General features: G+C 41.8%; 3 protein-coding genes across 5 annotated transcripts; 2 read left to right on the forward strand and 1 right to left on the reverse strand.

Moving 5' to 3' along the window:
- Positions 1-1,603: 1,603 nt before the first annotated feature.
- On the forward strand, positions 1,604-9,952 carry LOC110178463 (uncharacterized). 2 transcript variants are annotated; one of them, XM_086837801.1, is made up of 7 exons: positions 1,604-1,890; positions 2,054-2,121; positions 7,306-7,474; positions 7,537-7,823; positions 8,407-8,658; positions 9,289-9,414; positions 9,517-9,952. In XM_086837801.1, exons 2-7 carry the CDS (start codon positions 2,062-2,064, stop codon positions 9,613-9,615), a joined length of 993 nt encoding a protein of 330 aa, XP_086693927.1. In that variant the 5' UTR covers positions 1,604-1,890; positions 2,054-2,061; the 3' UTR covers positions 9,616-9,952. The 2 variants fall into 2 exon arrangements, with proteins under 2 accessions (XP_086693927.1, XP_020801261.2); XM_020945602.2 differs by lacking the exon at positions 8,407-8,658.
- Positions 4,962-7,283, reverse strand: LOC110178464 (uncharacterized). Its single transcript, XM_020945604.2, has 2 exons — positions 6,028-7,283; positions 4,962-5,961 (listed from the first exon to the last, which is right to left on the reverse strand). The coding sequence occupies exons 1-2, from the start codon at positions 6,226-6,228 to the stop codon at positions 5,770-5,772; spliced, it is 393 nt and encodes a 130-aa protein (XP_020801263.2). The 5' UTR covers positions 6,229-7,283; the 3' UTR covers positions 4,962-5,769.
- A 5,653-nt stretch (positions 9,953-15,605) lies between the features above and the next one.
- On the forward strand, positions 15,606-21,664 carry LOC110178462 (focadhesin). Of its 2 annotated transcripts, XM_020945601.2 has the most exons (7): positions 15,606-15,834; positions 16,055-16,335; positions 17,914-18,132; positions 18,191-19,214; positions 19,263-19,474; positions 19,539-21,267; positions 21,327-21,664. In XM_020945601.2, the coding sequence occupies exons 2-7, from the start codon at positions 16,064-16,066 to the stop codon at positions 21,474-21,476; spliced, it is 3,606 nt and encodes a 1,201-aa protein (XP_020801260.2). In that variant the 5' UTR covers positions 15,606-15,834; positions 16,055-16,063; the 3' UTR covers positions 21,477-21,664. The 2 variants fall into 2 exon arrangements, with proteins under 2 accessions (XP_020801260.2, XP_086693928.1); XM_086837802.1 differs by lacking the exon at positions 15,606-15,834 and having other exon boundaries at positions 15,837-16,335.
- Positions 21,665-21,733: the final 69 nt, after the last annotated feature.

The following is a 21,733-nucleotide window of genomic DNA, read 5'->3' on the forward strand; positions in this document are numbered from 1 at the left end:
GCGTGATGCAAAAGGACCCAAACCATCCGAAAAACGAATCGCCAATGAATTGAATTTAATTATATATTTTCTTGTTGGACCCTTTTGGGTGGCATTTGATTTTTTTTCTTTCGGCCATTCCCCCTTCCGACTTTGGCCATCTTTCCAATCATTATCTAGCACGTGGCTAGAAATTGGGAGCCAGAAAACAGAATTCAGCATTAGCACAGGCGGCTTTGTTTTGTCATTTGAATACCTAATGAGCATAAGATAGATAGAGCCAGAGAGAGAGAGTCAAGAAACCCCAAAAGCAAAATAGATTCACCATTGAATTCAATGGAAACTTTAGCGAAAATAAAAACAATACAGACTGAAAACCGCGGCTTATTAATTTGTCCAACTGCAATTGGCAATTGGCAATCGGAATTTTTTCTGCAGCTTCGCTGAAGCGTGAAACGAAAAGCGAAACCAAAAACCCCAAAAACCGAAAACCAAAACTGTTTATGGCCAAATGCAACCGAACCGCAGACGTCCGAATTGCCAAAGGCTTTAAAGTCAGCAAAAACCTGCAACAGGGGGGGCAGTGAGAAACTCCCAAAAGTGACGTTTCATATTGGCCATAAACCGGTTTTTTTTTCTCAGTGCTAGCCAAAATGGTTGTAGTTTAATGGGGCGTATGAGTAATGTCATGGATTTACGTGATATTGTTTTTTACGATTCTATATGTGTAGTTCATGTAAGCATTGGCAAATCCAAGATGAAAATATATTTAATTAAAACTCAGGGTTAATTGTTTACTTTAGTTTACAGTCTTAAATGTAGATTTCTTGGAAAAAATCCCAAATGGAAAGTTAGGCAAGAATATATTTATATTCCATATGTGGTAAAATATTCTTTAATGCTAAAATGTATCTAATTTTAAGTCACAATTTCCCTCAATTCGTAGATAGACATTTTACTATTAAGTGTATTATTTTAATAAGCTCATTAAATAATTTTCAAGCCTCGAAATAAGTCCTTACACATAATTATATTCAAGTTTAAATGGACTTACTGACCTTTAAAAATGCCTTAAAACTGCTGCTAATTAAATATTTAAAACAAGCAACTATACCCTGCATATTTCAGGGACTGAAAAGGTAAATAAATAAATACTACTTTAATCAATATATACATTTTACAACTAATGAAAAATACATTTACATTTCCATCAAAATAATTATTATTTTTTAGGCATGTATAAACCTTTTAATTAGCTAAATAACACATTAAACCAAGTTAAAACTTTTTTCCCCATAGAAGGAACAGCAGAATAGAACTTTGAACAAAATATAGCTTTGTCATTCGGCAGACACACTTGTCTGAGATGATGGTCTGCGATGTTTCCAAATTCTCACCCAGTTGTTAGGACAGGTGCCGGATTGGACTGCCAAGGTGCTAATAGGTCGCCAAAAAAATAAAATTCAGTATACATAACTCGGAAATTCTTGCATCATCATCTTCATCGCTGCACCCAGCGGCAGTCGGAAGATAATAAAATATATATATAATAAACAAAAGTGAGGAGGAAGACGATAGAACAAAAGCCGGGCTCCTATATAAACAAGTGAGTGCTCACTTAATTGCGCCACAATTCCAGTTTGCAAAGGCATTACAAGCCAGAGACCGGAGAAGACTCGGCCAGAAGACTGTGTACAGTAGACAGTAGGAGACTTCAAGCCCCCTTGGCTGAATTCAAGTTTAAGCCCGGCTCAAAGCAGCCGCTCAGCCACTCGGCCACTCGACCACTCAGTGCAAATCGAAACCGCGACGCGACAACAACGAACCGCTCACTCTGAAAAAGAGTATTAAAATAAATTAATAGAAATACAACAAAAACAAAGTCAAGCGGCAGAAGATCTACAACAAAAGGTATACCCTCGTTAATTAATCAGAAAACTTGGAATCGCCGCAAAATTATGCTGAGCCGCTCCCCCCAGACCAAGTGCGAGGAAGAATTCTCGGGGAGAAACGCGATTCGCATACGAAACGAGCCTGGAATTGATGCCAACTTCTGGATTTTCTTGTCTTTTAGCCACAACAATGAACGCCTTACTGGGAGTGCTCTGCCTGCTGCAGACGGCCAGCCTGGTTCCCGCCCAGGTGAGTCCATCTCCTGTCCCATTTCCATGTCCTTACCCCCTACCCAGTACCGGAAAATTAATTAAAAGCATCCAGTCGACTGACACCTGCCATCGCGCACACTCCGGCGCCAAGTGTCGGGCCAGGACGAGCTTTTGTACCAAAAACCAGTCAGTCAGTCAGTCAGTGAGTCAGTGCGGTTCGAAAATATTTTAATTACAACGCAGTCAACTTGCTATTTATTTTTGCATTGCCACTGCCACTGCCACTGCCACTGCCACGTTTATGTGGTAAACGAGTCCCAGGCTTCAGTCTCATCTTCTCGGAGCCTTGAAAAGTTGCCAGTTGCCTCAGCTGACTCATATTCCCCTCAGAGAGAGAGATAAATGTCTCTGCCCTAATTGACACTGAATTCATTAACTTTGATTAATGGATCAATCAATGAAATGCATTTCCCGTTTGTCAACAGTGAGTTTGTTTGGTTTTTAGTTAATATGCACAGAGAGAAAGTAAGGTCTAAAGACTTAATGCTACTTTTATGATCGAGAAAAGATTAACAAGTATTGCTCTTAGGAAAATGTACTAGAATTATATTACCAACTTAACAAACAAAATAACTACAAACACTGCAATTTAAATGGAAATGAGAAAGGAAACTAACTTTAAGGTGCTGATGTTTAAATACCTATGCAGTTTGCAAATAAACTATAAAATAGTACCAAAAAACACATCATAACTAAAATGTAACTAAAATTATAATACCATTCTTTGAGCGGTTATTTATTTATACTTTATATGACATTTTTTTCAACAAATCAATGTTTATAAACTTCATAACTAAGCCAAAAATGCATTAATTTTAATTCGGAAAGTTGTTCTGTGCTAGTTTTCATAGGGTTAACAAATCTGCATACTCATTTTTTAAAGTTTACAAATTTCAATTTTTGTTAATTTTTTAAAATTTGATTAATGTAAAATTTAGCCTAAAAAAATTATGAAAATTTTGAAAAAATAAATTTCTGCCAGACATAGCTAGATCGATTTGGCTGTTCATGCTGATCAAGAATATATATGATTTATAGGGTCGGAAATGACTCCTTCACTGCGTTTTTGCTAAACGAATTTACTATTGATGAGAAAATTCATACATTAAGAATTTCTTCAAAAATCCTTCACTAAAATTCCTCAAATTTAACCAATATAAATTCCTGAACTAACTTTACCGCATAAACTATTTAATCAATATAAATCTGCATCGGAAAACCGAGAGCAATCAATGCAGGCAGCACAGATCAAAGCCAGTGAGTCGTGATGATTTTATTTTGTGGTTCGTGGCCACTTAATTAATGTGAAAGGCGAAAGTGCAAAATTCGATTCGAATTTGTTTTTAGCCAAAGTGCAGGGTGAACTTTTTGGCCAGGTCTTATGACCGTTGCACAATGTCCGTGTGTCCGGTAACGGAGCTGTAATTACAGGCCAAGGTGTGCTTAATTTTCTTACCTGCCTGGGCCTGGATAGCAATTACCTCTGTGAGTTGGCTTGGCTCACTGGCTTATCATTAATCTTGGACCTTAACAATTATACATCATTTTAATAACTACTGCCTTGAACTTTGGCCTGCCTTAGCTAACTAATATCAATTTAATTGCATTTTTTAATGCTGATTACTCATACGCAGTGTTGCGCATTAGTTGAAGTTGGGAAACTACAGACTTAAAAGGAAATACTAGGAGCCCAAGTATAAATTGTATTTAATACTTAACTATATCTAAAATCTTACAAAACATCAAATTTTCAAAAGGCTTTAGTTTTTGTGTTTTCTTCATTGTTGAGTAAGTTATTTATAAACAGATTCCGACTCAGTTCTTGTCACTTAATCTCTTTAAGATGGCTTTAAGGTAATCTGACCCGGTTGACCAAAGGAATTTTCACACATTCTTCTCTCTGGCGGAACACTTTTTACACCCTTTATCACCTTTTTCCATTGCCTGGCTTTCTTTTTCTGGGAAAAGTTTATTTCTGTTTGCGGCTCGGGGGCAACAAGAAATTAGATTTTAATCAAAGCATGCATGAAATTTGCATTTGCCAGGGACAACAGGAAAAACCCAAATAATTTTTTTCTTAAGGGTCGTGAGAATTGAAATTAGGTGGAGTCCTGGGAAAGGTTTTCCCCTCAACCATTTGCGGCAGCAATTCCGTGGAATTCATGCAAATTGCCATGCCATATCTGAATGAACAAGAAATCCAAGAAATCCTTTTAGTTCTTTCTTCGAGTTGTAATATTTTTGGTTCGGGTCATGACCCCAGCTTATGAATTTCAGCTGGCAATCTTTAATCTGCCGCTGGCCATTACCCTAAATTAGCCAAACACAATTGTGGCAGTTTGGTTGTCAACTCTGGGCTACATATCGGGGATCCTTATCCTTATCTGGGGGGAAGGGAGGATTGGTTGCTCTGCAAATATGGCAATTGTATAAATTTACTCTCGACCTGGGACAGGTGAAAACATTTAAATTATTCTCCGCAAATATTGAACAATGGGCCTTGGCATAGCAAATAAAAGTTTTCCTCTTTGTTTGACTAAATAAATGTTGCAGTATTTTATTTAATGCAAATATTTCATTAATTTAACTGACTTTGTGAGTAGTTACAACTTGTTGTTTGCTTTTCAGTATAAAAAGAGATAAATTTAATGGGTTGGGAAACTTTTTGATATGCAATTACATTTTTATGAAGTAATAGAAGTCTTGGTAAATAGTTAAATTAGTTTGTTTATCATTGCTGCAATTTTTAACAATGACTTTAGGTCTTAATTATCTTTGATTCTTTTATACGTCATTGTAAAGAAAACAAATATTGAATTTTTAATTTAGCTTACAAAGTTAAGCTGCTCATATTATTATTCCATATTATTATTTCATAAACCAGACAGCCTTCGTGTCAGCCTTAGCGAGACATAAAAACATTATGACATTTGGCAACTTTTCAGTTGTAATTTAATTTTGTAGTTTTAATGTCAGTAGCAAAGTTTACAGTCGAAAGATTAACCATTTCCCCATATCAAAGTACAAACTTAAGTTTTTAATGATTCAAACTTATTCCCCTAATATACAAAAAAAATACTATATTCAAGTTTTTAATAATAAAAATGCATTACATACTTACCTTTTACCTAAGCTAATAAATTTTCTATTGATTACTTTGAGAAATAAGATTGTTGGCAGTCATTTCATTGACAATCTTGTTGACTTTTTTAACTGGAAATTCTTGTTAATATGTGATATGTGTTTATTGAACGAGATAAATTCCACGAGGGGGAAAACCAGATCAGTTTTTATAGGCTTTGTAGGAGAAGTTCTGTTACCAAGTTTCTTCATCTAATTTATTGCCTTAGATATATGCATATATAGTGCTTTCAGAGTTTAATTAACTAAATGAAAATAAATAGAAAATCTTATATAAATCTGACATTAAAAATAGCAAGTAAAGACTAATAAAGGCTATAATAAATTGAAATGCAGAAATGTAGGTAATTTTTTTAGTCTGCACCTCCCTCAATGCTGTTATCTTTTCCCCACAATTTTCTACACTAATTGTTATTTACAACTTTTGAGTTCACGAAGAGTGCTTAGTCCCGTAACACACAACAATACACACACATTGCTGTATTTATTGCAAGTCCAGGCCATAGATGGCCACTTCCAGATGAGCTGGATGCCCAGTGGTCCACGACTGGTTCCTCTGGCAACGCAAGACCACAAACTTCTGGCCAATGCCGCCGGCGGTGAGGTGTGCCTCGGCTCCACTGTCGTTCAGGTCCTCTACATGGATACCCGTAATCCGGTAGTTATCGCTGGCATTCTGCCGGAGATTCCCAAGGAGATTAAGCAATTTGCTGGCATCGTATGCTCTCGATATAAGTCTCACCTGCGAGCCGTAGACGAGATCCCAGCCGGGGGCCGATGGCGTCAGGTAAACATCCTCGGTGAGCAGCGGGCTGGCATATTTGCCGACATGGCCCCAGGTGACCGAGGCGGTGTCCCCTTCCCTCATCCGGGACAGGAGCAGTAGCAGTAGCAGGCACAGCGCCATCATTGACGCCCACTCCCTTGCACTGGTTGTCAACATGACAACATGTGTCTCGGAATACGTTTCTGTCTCTGGACTGGGATTCTGGCTACCGGGTACTCCGCCTCCTACTCCTACGCTTCCTCTAGCTGGTTCTGTCGGCGCGTGAAACCCAAATGAGCCGCCGTCAGGAGGCCAAGTTAAATATTGTGATGGCGTTGGCCCAGCAAGACTCTTATCAGCTTTTAGTTAGAGACATTAGCATTATTGTAGCTAAGTGGATACCTTTACTATTAGGGGAATGATTCGTATTATATATAACCAAAAGAATACATTCAAATTTGGTAAACTTTCAACTTTAAACTGGTAACTTTTACTCTTCAATCTTGGATAGTGAATATAAACTAAATAGTTCAATGAAGAAAGAAGCTTAATGAAGGGTTAGAACTCTAGAATAGAGTATTTCTGGGTCACATAATTTCATAAAAATAACTACTCCGTATCGTTATGTTTGTTTTGGGTTTGTTGTGCTAGCTGTTAAGGTGTCATAATTATTGATAATATGTGGAACGCTCTCGGCACTCTCATTAACCGAGTTTCCACAATCTAACACACAAAAACACACCCACACTCTGGCTCCCTTCACTCTCTGGAAAATGTTCTTATCTGCGGATCGAACTTGGGCTGGCAGCTTATCTTCACTTCTAGACATTTTAATTATTCTCTATGCCATATAAATATAACCAGACAAAACGAACTGTGCAAATGTTTACGAAAAACAAAACATTTCCAGGGCGGAACTTCAGCGACCTTCACCAACGATTTGAGGCGTTGAGAAATTCCGCTTAAATTGATTAACGCAATGCTTTGGGCCAAGGAAACCTTATAAACTTACTTAACCGGGGCACAAAGGGTGTTTGCCTGTTTTATTTTGCTGGGCTTTTGGCCGGAAAGTTGTGCCGTAACTTTACAACTATATTGCTGAAAAGCAGACCAACATCTTTAGGGCCGAAAAGTTTTTCTAGGGCAGAATGCGAACTTTGAATAGCATTAAGTATACGCAACGTGCGCCGAACGAAATTTGTGTTAAAATTCCTACATCTTCCCGTGTTCTCTCTTTTCCCCTCCCATTGTCAGCTGATTACCCTGCGCGATGGCAAGGTGGGCGTGAACTTTGCCGGATACCATGCGGATGCCGGACTGGGCGGCCTGCTCACGGGCAACGCGGCCCACGGCGGACTCAGTGCCTCCGCCGGAACTCCATGGGGCCCCCGGGCAGCAGCCGGTCTCGGTGGCAATCTGAATGGTGAGTCTCGCAGTTAGCATAATTGATTCGATTTAACACACCCTCCTCCATCCTTCCCGCAGGACGCACCTCCGGTGTGGGCTATGCCGTCGCCGAGGCTAATCCCTCGGTGGGTGCCAGTGCCCTGCTGGGCGGCAGTGCCGGAGAACATGGTTATATTGGAGCGGAAGCCCACAGACCGGGCAAGACGGTGGTGTCATCCAAGCAGCACAGTGTCCAGCCAGCATATCCTTCCGATCCTGGCAATCCTTCATTGCCCACCCTGGCACCCGTGACTCCACAACCAACTGGAAGCAATCACATACAGAGGGTGAAGCCTCCCAAGAAGTACTCGCTGATCAGTCAAGAGGTGAGTAGAATTCATATTTGAGACTTAAATAAGGTAGGAATGGGTCGGTAAAGCAATTTCCAGTTCCATTTCAACATTTAAGTGTTTAAAATTCGTTGAAACAATTGAGTACGAGTGCGATAAAGTTGTCATCAAACGAAGGACTTACTTAACTCATTACACAACTAAGCTTAACAGGACTTTTCCTGTAATTCACACACAGGGTTTTCCAATCAAGTTTTTCCCGGAAAAGTAATTCCATCTCTTGTCATAAACTTGTTTGCGTTTCATTTACGAGACTCTTAACATTCCGTCACTTGGAAAAGTATCCAACATAATCGATAGATTGTAAAATTCGCAGAAGTTATTTAACGTTTATTGGTCGCTTGCTAAATAAAGCTTAAGCGGTAGTTTAAGTTGCTCTTTCGCAGTAAAATTAAGCCCTAATATGGCTTTTCAATAGTGCAATTTCTGGGAAACAAAACAGCAGGCAGGCGGGTAATAAATCCTTGCTAGTATTGAATATTGATCAATATGGGAATGACAAGCCGGTAAGCAATCAATCTATCGGCATCTCTCCACCACGCCGCCTTTCATGTTTTAGCCGGACCGCAGCGGAATCAATGAAAATGATGTTAAAGCGGTCGCCGATGCTGTTGCGGTGGATAAACACCCGTCCGCCTCGTTGATAATTGTCAAGCGACCACGCCTACGCGCCAAGCACATACGCCCACGTCCTGTGCGGCAACGGACCGTATACGTGATGCAGCAGCAACAGCAGCAGGAGCAGGACGTGGAGGAGAAGCAAATTCCCCAGGAGGAGGCACAACAGGACGAGCAACAGTCGCCCGTTGAGGTAACCGTAGCAACAACATCCAATGCGGTGCGGCAACAGATACAAATACACCATGCGGCTACAGATACAGATACACAACCTCACAGATACACGAGGAGAATAGCAATTTAAGCGCTCGAAAATCTTGGCTTTAAGACAGCATAAGCACGCTTGATTAGGATTAAGTTTAAGACTTTAGGGTTAATTTGGATTTATCTATTTAAAGTTTTTAGTTTCTAATGATTTCTAATTACTTATAAGCGAAATCTTTAGTATTTTTGTTGCAGTGCATCCACAATCACAGCCACATACTCACATACACTCACCTCAGTCCAAAATACACAAATTGTTGGCTTTTTGGCGGAGCTCTCTGGACACAAAACTTTCGCTTTGAAGCGAAATAACATTTTGGGCAGTAATTTTATTTGAAAACATTTGCGGACAATGTGGACAGAAGAGGGGTCTGACTGTTACTATTGCGTTCTGGTTTTATTACTTCAGTGAAATTTATTTTAATACAATTTTAATTTCTTCTCCCAAACCCCCCAAACTGGCTTTCTTGTTGCTTTATGCATGTGCTGCTCGCTGGCCTTTGAAAGCATTTTCCTTGGTGAATAACTTATGAATATATATCTGTATCCTTACACACAGGTGCCGGTGAAGGGCGAGGCCAAGGTGGTCCAGACCCACAAGTACAAGTCCGTGCAGCGACCTCAGGCCGTGAACAATCGCTTTATAGCACCTCAATCCCAGGGAACCGTGGGACTGGCTTTGGATGTAAGTTCAAACGGGGAAAGAGTTCTTTAACATTGAATTACAAAATATATATAAGGTTACTAAATGTATAAAATGTAATACCAAATATTTAATCCTCAACAGATTCCCATTGGCATCCTGCGCTCCTTGCAGCAATCTTTGGGAGCCCTCACCGGCGGAGTAGCTCCTCCGCAGCATGCTGCTCCTGTCCAGCCTCACTAAGCTAAGCTCTTCGACAAGGTCCTAGAAATCCAGTTAACGGTATTTGTAAGCCCTTCTTTAAACACCTCCACCCCGTCCTTAACCCGGTGAAAATCAATACGCCCAAGACAAAGCCAATTGTATTCAATAAAGATGAGTGACAAAGAAAATCGGACATAATGGAGTTTTTCGAAACAATGTCTTGGCTTTAAAGTACAGTACATACTCGTTAAAAAATGTATATTTTATGAATACAGTTAATAATTTGTATATAATTTGTAGTTTGGCAAAGGCTAAACTATCGTTATAAAAGGGCTTGCTTACCTTATATACAAATACAAAAAAAAAACCTATTAAACTCCTTGTTGGATTTACACTGTCTAAGTAAGGGGGAATTCCCAGGAATTCTCTTTGCTTATAGAACAAACTGTTAAAATTAATTGAAAGTGTTGCAAGTGCTGGACACGTGCTCAACCATCAACTATTTGAGCTGGACAAGTGATTCCCAGGAAATTCAAATAGAAAATCAAGCCTATGTAGACTTGACCACCTACTAAGTAGGAAACCTTGGTCAAAGCACTTAACTCTTGGTTAAGTATAAAGTGCTTGCCAGTCAGTAGTCATGTTTGTTGTTGATTAAAAAGGGTCTCGTCTCTCACGCCATTAAATCAAATGCCACAACACACAATGCAGGGAAATGAATTGAAATGGCATCCGCATATGAGGACGAGCAGCATATTGCCTGGGAAAATTCGCTGGAAATTCAACTTGAAAGCTTGCTGGCAAAATACCCAAGCTTGTTTATTTAGGGGACCTGTGTGTGTGTGTGTGTGTGGGTGTGTGTGGAGGAGATCCAGACCTCAGACAAGATATGGCACACACACACGCCACACTATCACCATTAAGTGTGAGGCAGCAAAATATTTCACACTCCGCAACCGCAGGCACTTGGGTGCCCCAAATTTACAAGAAGGGTAGTGTAAATGGAGGGTATGAATGCACAACAACAACAACAAAAACAACAGCACCAACGAGGACATGCATTGTGTAAATGTGCTTAAATACTCGAAGGACTTTCATGCTTTTAACCCCCTGAGTCACGAGCCGGCACAAGGGTCGGTCAGCGTTTGTTTTGGGCCTGGCTCGTGTAGTGGCCGCTATTTAAATTTCTTAATTAGTGCTTGACCGGGAATTTATAGCCCGTTAGTCGGTGTACTAAACATCCAATGGGGCATCCTTTTACAGTCCTTTTTTACACGGAAATGAATGTGCAACAGGCTTTTAAGGCACTTGTTCTCCTTGCATTTGGGTAAACATTGAGGCTCGGCTGGAATTAAAAGAAAACATGATTTATGGTATGCAAAATTGGAAGATATAGTCATTCATGTCTTTTCATTTTTCCAAAGAACTTTGAGTGAATTGGAGAGATAATAGAAACCTAACAGGGATTGGTTTTCATTTTATTTCATTAATTTCTGAATGAATTCCTGCTTTGGGTTTACTTTTATATCAGTTCTTCAGGAGTCACTTAAATTTAAATTCTTCCAAAAATGTATGTTTGTTTAGAATTAACCTTTAATATATTGTACCATTTAATGTAAGAGTTATTGCTCTCATTCTTTTTTACTAAGCAATTTGTAGTTTATCATTTTTTGTATTTGCTATTCTGAAAGAAAAGCAAGAACTCGCATAATAATGACCTCTTAATTGAAATTAATGCATTTCCAACTGAACACACATGCATAATTTTCCTAAAAATATAAATCCTTATGATAGAGCACAATATTTCTGGTCATTTTTCAGGGAGGTAAGGCCAGAGAAAATTATTCTTTGACCATAATTTAAATTTTCTTTAGGAGGAAACAAATACATATATTTTCAATAATTTCCGACATAGTTAAGGTCGCCCGAAACCCACAGGGCAGCTTTTGTGTGTTTTTTGTTAGTCTTTTTTCTCCCGAAGGAGAAACAGGAGCAGCTCACAGGACCACAGGAAATCGGTGGCCCCGGTGGAAGGTCAAAGGCGCCGCAACGCGAAGCTCGGTTCGTGGGTCGCGGCTTGCCTCATTAAATTTAACGCACGTGCCGCACAAATTATGTTTACACACAGGCACACACAGCATACACACTCTCTCCGTCCGAGTGGGCATACATTTAAACATTTTCGTAATTTAGAGTTTCAGTACAAAGGGAAATGCTAGTGGAGAAATTGAAAAGGTTTTCTTTCGGTCTACAATTTACGTGGGACGATAGAACGAATGAATAGCTGCCGGTCTAAGTTAAATCATTCAACAAATGTGTGGCGCTCTCCAGCAAACCGCACACACATGTCCTTATTAAGTTGCCTTCTTTAGGGAGCCTGCCCCAAAAGGTAGGCAACATAAAATTTCAGTAATTTGCTGACGAGACCGCACTCAAGAATTGAGCTGTTAAAGGTGCTTAAAGTTCGTAAGTTCAGCAAAACGAATCGAATTTTCCACAATTATATTGCTTTACTTTGCACTCTGCCTAATTGTGGAACAGTAATTTACTCTTATTTAATTTCCTTTCCGAAAAACAAAGCTTTTGGCTTGCTTTGCACATGTTTAAGGCCTCAAATTGCATTATGCCTTAAAGATAATGGGTGAAAGTCGCTTTAAAATGAAATGAATAAATGGGAGAAAATGCGTTTTCTTCTATGAAGTTATGTTGTTTACGCTAAGGTTGATCAGAATTCTGAAAAGTATAAATTAACTTTATAATAAACATTTTCTAATGTATAGGAAAGGAATACTTTCTCAGGTTTTAAGTCTTTTAATTAGATCTTCTTTGAACTCAAATATTATAACTTGTATCTTAAAGTACTAGTAGGATGTTTTAAATATTTATTTTTCTTGGAAATAACATAGATTTTAATGTAATTTTGGTTTATTTATATCATTTTATATAATTTTTCATGAATCTTAGCGGTTACTTTAAGGAATGTATTTTCACTTTAAAACCTTTTAATGCTGGAAATCATCTTGAAACGTGCAAGTGTGTGAAATTGTGTAAAATTTTCGCTTAATGTTCAGCGTGGCAGAGACTTTGGTAAATCGTTGCCGGGCCAACGCTGCGTATGCTTAATATCCCGATTCCTCCATCGCCAGGTAACTAACTGTGGCACTTATAAATATTCATTGCTCCTCGGCCCAGCTTACGCAGATCGAGTGCAAACAGCTCGAGCATAAATATTCATAAATTCAGCGGTATGTAGAGATCTGGACTTGCACAAGAAAATAAATGGTGAAAAACTTTCCATTCGCCGCTTTGTCGCTCTTCATTAAAGTTTTCCCTGTACACACGTGCAGTTGCCTTACGATATACATATAAATATGACATCCAAATATGCGCTGTCTGCATTATTAATGAGTCGCCTCCATTTAATTGAAGCAATGTGATTGTGGCCATTGCGACAGGTGGTGGGTGTTCGCAAGGTGCGTTGATCCGAGCGGCCGTGAACACCTGTCGTGTCTGGGCATATGCAAATTCGACTTTGCCACGTGCTCCGGCGTCTCCGGTTTTTCTCCGGCTCCTGATTCCTGTTATCCCGGAATTCGGTCTACGTTTTCTGCTTTAGTCGCCGCCGCCTGGCTGCCACGTAAAAGTGTCAACACACTCAGTTCGTGGAATTATAATCCTTTGCAGTCGACATTGCTTCCAAAACGTACGATTCCACCGCAGAGAAATGGTAAATATTTATAATTAAAGGGAATTTTGGATGGAAAGTAATAAAAAACAAATAAATAATTAAATTCGAAGAACCTTACCTAGGGAAATATTTTAAGATAAAGTCAATTTACTTCAGAGATTCTTTATGTACTTAAGCATTTCTGCAAATGAAATAACTACATCTTCAAAATATATATTATGTGTAAAGTTATCATTATTCAACATCTAATTCTGTATTTTTATTCAGAAAATTAAATTAAAATAGGTTTAAACTCCCAAAGCTTATATATATCCTGCAATGGGTATTCTAAAATTCACCTCCCAACCTCAAAGCACTTTAAATATTTTATGTTGAACACGTAAATAACACAAAACCCCAAAACTAAAGCGCGCAAGGGGAACTCTTTATTTTTCGGGTAAAAGCAATGAATAAGAAGAAAGCTGTTGCCAAATATACAACTCAATAAATCGTGTACGTTAACCATGAGAATCGTAAACTTGGCCAGGTTTAAGTTAACCGCAAATATTCAGGATCTCTGTCAACAGGTCCTGGTTCGTTCTATATACTTAATGTACATTTTCGGTGGAAAATTTTATTGAAACTTGCCATAAGGCCATAAAGGTGAAAAGCAACAGATGCCACGGGATTTGTGGCGGCGAAAATAGAAGAAAATTATGAAAAGCTTGCGATAAACCACAAAACAAAGACCGCAAAATCTGTTTGAGCTCAAAATATACACCTTAAGTCTGGGAAATATTTTAAGCGATCAAATTGCAACAGTTCGGTGTGCCACCTTGCCAAACAAATAAAAAATCGAATAAAAATGAACCCAAGTTGAGTTGGAAAAATGGCAGAGCCAAAAAGTGCTTCCGCCTTCCGAGTTTTGTGCGGTGCAATGCCTTTTTGCCATTTGGTAATAAAATCATAAATCCCCAGTTAAAAGTAAAAGGGAGAAAGGAAAAGCAGAGAGCAAAAAAGGAAAGGAGTTGCCGAAAAATACGAACTCCGGGGCCAGGAAGCGGAAATTACGTTGGCCTGTCTTGGGCTTAACCTTTGTCTTCGCCGCTTTTCCCGTTGCCGTTTGAGGATTCGCGCTCCGGCCATGAATGATTGCAGTTTAAACTCGTCGCCGCCGCCGGAGTCTGCTGTTCCAGCAGAGGCTTCTCCCTTTTTGCGGAGCACCTTGTGCCGGGTCCGCGGGTCTTTATGAAGCTCCATTCTGCTTGGTTACATTTTTATAGCTGCAACAGCAGCAGCATAATTAATTCCATTTTACGACGACAACGGGGCGCGGCGGAGTTGCAAAAATGCAGAAAGTCAATTAACTGAAAAAGCAGCCGGCAAAGAACAAGGGCCAGCAGCAGCAGCAGGACCGAAAGGATACTCGGAGCTGGCAGGATGCTGATGAGGTTGTAGTGGCTTAACTGAGCATGCTGTAAATAAATCAACGGGTGAAGTTGGTGTCGGGGCATAAATTCTGGGCTTCCTCCTCGGCCAAAGGGCAGTCCATTATCCGAATGTTAACTTTTTTATAAGTGCTGCCGGGGTTTCTCAGATTTCACTTAATTTTTTCAGCGGCGAGCAAATGGATTCAAATGGGAATGAATTGGTTCCTTGAATGGAATGGAGATTTACTGCGGAAATATTTTTATTTAATTGATATTAAAATAACGATAAGTGATTTAAAGAGTGGGAAACGTAATTCAATTGTTTAGATTGGAGCAGCAGTGTGTTAGTTTAGTGTTAGTTTCTTGGGTAATAATCATTATTTGACATTTATTCTTTGTAAAATAATTCGAAATATAAGGGTCTAAGTAAGTAAACAGCTTTTTTACGTATTATCTGTATATTTAAAAGTCTCACCTTTAAGTATATTTTAAAGTATAAGATTTATTTATTTATTTATTTATATAAAGCTAGCGGTTGGTTGAAAACTAAAGGCTAACATAGGATATTGAGCATTGGCTGTTGTGGCCTACCGCTCGATTAAATGTATACAGATTTTAGTATTATACAAAGGACTTAAAGGCTAGATTTTGCGGGTGAGGTTGGCTTTATGGAGAAAGGAGAGGATTTTCATTGAGTTTTCTGTTGTTGGGTTTGCGAGGAGTTAGGTTGGGTTTTCGTGGGAGAAGGATGAGGTAAACAGCTTTTTTACGTATTATCTTCATATTTAGAAGTCTCACCTTTAAGTATATTTTAAAGCATAAGATTATATTACGTTTATTTTTCAAATTTCAAATCCCCAAGAAACCGTTACGACAGGGCTGCCATCATTCCTGAAGACACCCCCACAGTTGGTATTTTCCTCACATGGCCCATTGGTATATTTTTAAGCTCGCGCCGCGGTCACACTGGCCCATCAACCAAAACAAAACCTCACCAACCGGCGTTTATTTTATTTATTTTGCAATAATTTCCCCGATTTTGCCCGCTTAAAGAGCTTTTCGCACGAAAAGTCAACTAACCCAACAGGCTTCCTGCATCGCCACATCCTTGAAATGAGCTAGCACGCAGTGGTCAGCGATTCCGGAGTAAACAAGGAAAACGTGAGTAGTTAGATGGTGGCCAACGAGGGTGGAAAAGCGCAAGGAAACGCGGCAATGTTCAAACCCAGGCGTCGCGACATCGGCTCCTCCATTCGAGTGGCAGCCGAGCAGCAGAAAGGACACGCGCCGCGCACAACGTTGGGGAAAGTCGTCGCGACTTGGGGGCCCAAACAAACCATAAATCTATTGGCTACATAAGTTGTGTTTCTGCACTTTTCAGCACCCAATCATGGAGGACTTTGCCAGCATAAAGCCAAACAGTTCCGTGGTCAAGCTGGCCGCCTGCCTGGAGAAGATCTACACAAAAATCGTGGAGAGTCGGGACAAGCAAGTGCCGGAGCACCAGATCAAGGAAATCGAGTTCCTCAAGTCGCAATGCAAGCACGAACACATGCAATTGAGCCTGATGAGCTGTCAGACCCTGGTGCGGCTGGTGGACGAGGGTGCCTTGGAGGCCAATGGAGTTCAGAACAGCCTGCTCTCCATGCTGGCCAGTGCGGGGTAAGTGGATGTATCTGCATGTCTATATCTATGTCTAGCTGGAAACACGCCCACGACCCACATAGCACAATTCCGCAGGGGCGCACCTTTGAACTTCCGGCAGCAGCTGGAGGTGCAGTCTAAGTGGAGCGCAGCGATTCCATTTTGCAAAATTGCCCACATAAAGGTGCATAAATTATCGAAGCAGTCAGCCAGGCAGACCCACTGCAGCCACTTAATTAACGCGCCATTTAACGCCTGCCACCGACTGCTTCCAAAACATTGTTGTCCCTTCGTCAGCACGCAATCTCTCGCATTTCCGCTGGACGCGTGCCCCAAATTAATTGCCCCCAGCACTTGGCACGTCATGTAACAAATGCGCAAATGAATTATGACTCGCCGCGGTGTTTCTGCCAAAGCCCAGTTCTTTTTTGGCATTGACTTGATTTCCGCTTGGCCGCAATCCCAAGTCGTCAATCTTCTGGCCCTAAGCGATTATGCAGGCGGCGCCATAAAAACTATTAGCCACTTCCAGCCACGCACATGTACAAAGTCCGCTTCCCCATATCATATACAGCGTCCTTGGCTACCAAATATTTGATTTGATTTGTATGCAAAAGGCGTTGGCATAGCGTCTGCCATTGAACTTGAAATGTTTGCTGACGAAGGACGAACAAGCGGTCATGTAAGGCCGGAATTAACCTTGATAAGGCGGGCTGCAAGTGCACCAGAAGCTAGTGCCGGCGCAGGTGCAGGTGCAGGTAAAAAGGATTGAATATTAATTGGCCCGCAAGGGAGCAGCGGCCAGCGGGCAGACCACCGCGTGAATAATAATTACCCCGTCAAACGCAAAGCGATTTGCTCCACCTCCTAATCCTTGACTGCTTATTTTCTGCTGCACAACTCCTGGTCCCCCGGAAGTGGGTGCTAAACGCCAGTTCCACCTTAATGATGGCTTACATTGTACTTTTATCTGGAATTTAACACTGATTACTGGTTTTTTTTGGGGCGCTGTTTCAAATTTGTTGATCAAGTTACCTATTTTTCGTGTAGCTTAATATTTAAATGGATTAAGCCTTTACATATATTACAATTAATCTTTCTTATTAAACTACAATGAGAAGTGTAAGAAATTCAGAATCAGGCCTATAGTGTTTATAATTTATGCCCTTGCAGGAAATTATAAATTCAGTCAGAAGCTTTAAAAGCAGTGAAGGAACCAGTTCCGACCCTATAAATCATATATATTCTTGATCAGCACGAACAGCCGAATCGATCTAGCTGTGTCCGGAAGAAATTTATTTTTGTCAATATTTTTATATATTTTTTAGGCCAAAATTTACATTAATCAAATTTTAAAAATTTGACAAAATTTGAAATTTGTAAACTTAAAAAACTGAATATGCAGATTTGTTAACCCTATGAAAACTAGCACAGAACAGCTATCCGAATTAAAATTAATGCATTTTTGCCTTAGTATTCATCGATTTCACATTCGACCCCAAGACCCTACAAGGGTAGACTTTGGCTTCTAAAAGTTAGCTTCTCTTCATTCATGATTTTCATTCTTTTAATAGCATTTTACACTTTTCCTTTAAGACCTCTTCACTTTTCCATAATCACGGAAAGCGTTCTGGGCTTGCAACTGCTTAACTTGAAGCGCAAGACGTCGCTGCTTAAGGATCAGGAGTCCTACCAGTGCTCCTATGGCCTGAAGACGCAGCAACATCCTCTGATCTCGCTCCTCCAGCACTCGAGTGTCAACATGCACGATGTGAGCAACAAGATCATTGGCATCTGTCAGCACCACGACAAGGGGTAAGTACTGCCTCGCTTTCGTATCAAATTAACTCAATTATTCCCTTTAAATAAACAGCATTCGGGACTATAGCATTGAATACCTACGACCCGTTTTCCTTTACATACTTTGCAATCCGCAAACCATGCACGATGTGAAGCCCATTTGGACATGTCTGCTGAATCTGAGTGGCAGTCAGCCGGAAGCAAGGGCTTTAATGCAGGAGTTGCTGGCTTGGAGCAAGTTCAACAACGCCAGCACGTGCTTATGCACCAGCATCCTGGTCATTGAGGCCATCGATCACTTCCTGCAGCGCGAGGACCACGCTCAGTCTATTGACTTTGCCATCTATCAGGCTTGCCTGATCAAGCAGCTGGCCAACTACGGCATCGATCCGCGTCCCAGCCTGCAGTGCTTGCTGCGAGTACTCCATGCAACACGGGAACACACTAAGGATCACTACCATGTCCTGCTGGTGCTCCTATCGGAGGTGCTGCATGTTCTATCGCCTTTCTATCTGGCGGATCTGCTGCGCATCATCGTTTTCGTGGTGGTGCAGGAGCGCTGTGGCCATGAATACATTCTGAACATGTGTCTGGACGGCATAATCCAGTGGATGTCTCAGACTGCATTCATACCCGCAGAGGGCTTGGTTTTGGCCCACCAAATAGTGGACAGGATACTGGATACAAAGCGATCGGAGCAGGATGGAGAGAGAATCGCCACCAAGCTGTTGAGGCCCGCTCACATGCGAAATTATCATCCGGACATTGCGATCGCCTTTGATCTGGCCACTCTGGTGGAATCCTTTGATGCCTCCGACAACCAGGATGTGTTTGCCTTTGTGGATGCCTTGAATGTCAAGGCTAATACGGCCTTCTGTCAGCGGCTGCACCTGTTCCTTAGGGCTCTCTTCTTGTCGAGAGAGCCACCCGTGGATTGCTGGTTTAAGATCTATGAGGTTATCCTGCAGATCATTAAGGTGAACGAGGGCATTGCCTATGATTTTCTGATGACGTATATATTTAAACTGGCCCACGAAAACAATCCGGAGTTGCAGCTTGAACTGCTCAGAGGATTACCAAGCTTTGCAGTGTCCAAGGTAAGGGTCATAAGTCTTTAAAGTTCCTAAATAAAAGATTTGTTTCAGGACAATGTACCCATGATACTCAACACCATAAGGAACTTGTCTGCTGAGAACGGGACCTTCTGCGTTGATCTGTATCTGCGTTTGTGGCGCGTGGAGACGCGTACTTATCCCTTCTTGTTGAAGCAGATAGCTCAGCCTCTGCCGGATGGTGAGAAGCGCTGGGAACTGCAAATAGCACGCACACATGCCATGAGGGAAATCTGCCAGGAGAAGTAATTAAGAAATTTGTAATCCTCCACATTAAGCTCTTTCTTAACTATCCCCCTTTTATTCCAGACCCTCTTTACATGGCTCGGAGCTGCTGCCGCACCTGAGCAACACCCTCAACAACTGCTCCGACGAGGCAGGCGATCTGGCCACAGCTCTGGCTCTGGATGCTATCTATGCTCTGTGTGATAGCCACACCGTAAACATTGCCTCCACCTGGCAGGCTCTGGGCAGTAAATTCCGGAGTGAACAGCGCCCACAAACCCTCAAGTCTCTATATAGATTTTTTGGCCTAGTTCCGCTCCTGCAGACGCCCACATTGGAGTACGAGAAGCTGGCGGACGATGCCCTGGAGCAGCTGTGGCAGGCCATCAGTCGACCGGGCACAGATGCCGCACAAGTCCGGAATTCTCTGGCTGCCTTGAAGAACTATGAACCGGGAACTACACTCAATCTTCGCCACATACCGGCACAGTTTCGATTTGAGATCGTGGGAGGAGGTGTCGGAGTCGGTGGTCGAGAAGTTCTCGATCTGCAGCAGGAGACGGTACCGGGTGAGGTGTGGGTGCAGCTACTGCAGAAGATACGACCCGAGTGTGGAGATGCTGCTGCCGATCTTATTTCCCATCACATTGGCAGTGAGATTGATGGCTTTCGGAGCGGAGTGTATCGCCTTCCCGAGGGAAAACCAGAGCCACGAAAGCTGGTGGGATTATTTGCTACCAGTCCACTTCGAGCTGTTACCAATTATGTGGTGAGCCAGGCTCGCTTCGGGGACTACGTACCCGAGCCCTATGCCGTGACCTTTGCGCTGCGTTCGCTATCTAAGAAGTTCTCGAAACCCATTCCACCACTCGACTGGAGCTGCCTGACGAGCTTCTTCCACCTGTCCTTTGATGCCCGGAAATACTGCATCATGATAGCCAAGAATCAAGCGCTGAACTCTGGAACGGCCAAGCGACTCCTGGAGAACTTCCTCGTGGACTTTGAGCCCAACTGCTTTGAGGAGGATCTCCTGCTGCTCTTCTCGCTGCTGCCGGAGATTGCCAACAGCGTAAGCCTGCAGATCCTGAAGAACTTTGCCGAGAAAGTGGCCGTCTATTGCTTCAAGGAGTCCCAGCTCAATGACTTTGCCGAAGGCTGCCTCTTTGAAAAGTTCCTGGAGAGCGTTAAGTACATTTTCACTGGAAAGTGCGACATACCCGAGGTGCTGGATGTCTTCACGCTAATAGTGGAGCGATACATGGACTCTATGAATCTTGATTCGAGGCTCTTTGAACGCTACACCGAGGTGGTGGCTACCTTGCATCCCAATGCCATCGACGGGCTCACTACGCCTGCTAACTGGTGGGAGACACCAGCTGGCAAGCTCAAGAAGGCCACCATCATCCGCTGCTATCTGGTGCTGTACAACGAGAAGGTGCCGAATCCCCTGAAGTGGCTAACTCCCATCATAGATGCCTACGAAAAGCGGGAGGAGGAGCGAACGTTCTTCTATCGTCACTTAGCCGCCACACTGTATGCCTTTGGCAGTGACGAACACGCTTGCAACTGGATATCGGAGATGTTCCTGGAGATCCAGATGCTGCTGGCCGAGGCCTCCAACAAGGAGAAGGTCAACCGAGCACTTTACCTGCTGGACATCTTCATGCTGGCGGTGGATGTGCTCTCCGGCTGTGCGGTGCTGCTGGGAAGTGTGGATGTGGTGGCCACCGACGCCAAGCAGCGACTGTCGCTGTTTCCGGAGAGCATGCAGTACCTGTGCGATCACATTTTCTGGAAGGATCAGGAGGCGAAGGTAGAAAACTTACTAGAATCACTTCAGGATGCATGTTTAATGGTTGTTATCCCTTTTAGATTTACGAATTCCTCTTCAATCTGTACAAGCACACTTCTATGCCCTCGTCCTATGCCGATGTGTTCAGGGAGGCCATTATATGCTCCCGGAATAAGCCATATTTTGACAACAAGGGCGTCTGGACCAAATACGTAGGCCTGCGTAAATGAGCACCAGGACGAACACACTCACCGCCTTTAACCCCTATGCCCACGCCTGAAGTGCACTTGAAGGGTTAAGAACCCAAGCCCACACAATACCGTCAATGTTAGTCAATTTTTGATAGCAAAACGCAATCTTTGTTATTTATATGTGTTTCAGATTTGAACTATTGTATTAAATGCATTTTTGCGCACAAGTTTTACAATTTCTAATGTAATATTCAATTTAATAATATATATTTTTCAGTGTATTCCAGCGAACCCAG

Source organism: Drosophila serrata, unplaced genomic scaffold (genome assembly GCF_035046125.1).
Source record: "Drosophila serrata isolate PLE 108 unplaced genomic scaffold, ASM3504612v1 contig_334, whole genome shotgun sequence".
NCBI lineage: Eukaryota > Metazoa > Arthropoda > Insecta > Diptera > Drosophilidae > Drosophila > Drosophila serrata.

Excerpts from the sequence above, each read along its gene's own strand:
- LOC110178462 (XM_020945601.2), top strand. The coding sequence starts at position 16,064 with ATGGAGGACTTTGCCAGCATAAAGCCAAACAGTTCCGTGGTCAAGCTG. Across the intron at positions 19,475-19,538 it reads AGGGAAATCTGCCAGGAGAA|ACCCTCTTTACATGGCTCGG; the intron begins GTAATTAAGAAA and ends CTTTTATTCCAG. Across the intron at positions 21,268-21,326 it reads GGAAGGATCAGGAGGCGAAG|ATTTACGAATTCCTCTTCAA; the intron begins GTAGAAAACTTA and ends TATCCCTTTTAG.
- LOC110178464 (XM_020945604.2), bottom strand. The coding sequence starts at position 6,228 with ATGTTGACAACCAGTGCAAGGGAGTGGGCGTCAATGATGGCGCTGTGC. Across the intron at positions 5,962-6,027 it reads ATCTCGTCTACGGCTCGCAG|AATGCCAGCGATAACTACCG; the intron begins GTGAGACTTATA and ends AATCTCCGGCAG.
- LOC110178463 (XM_086837801.1), top strand. The coding sequence starts at position 2,062 with ATGAACGCCTTACTGGGAGTGCTCTGCCTGCTGCAGACGGCCAGCCTG. Across the intron at positions 2,122-7,305 it reads CCAGCCTGGTTCCCGCCCAG|CTGATTACCCTGCGCGATGG; the intron begins GTGAGTCCATCT and ends TCCCATTGTCAG. Across the intron at positions 8,659-9,288 it reads AGCAACAGTCGCCCGTTGAG|GTGCCGGTGAAGGGCGAGGC; the intron begins GTAACCGTAGCA and ends CCTTACACACAG.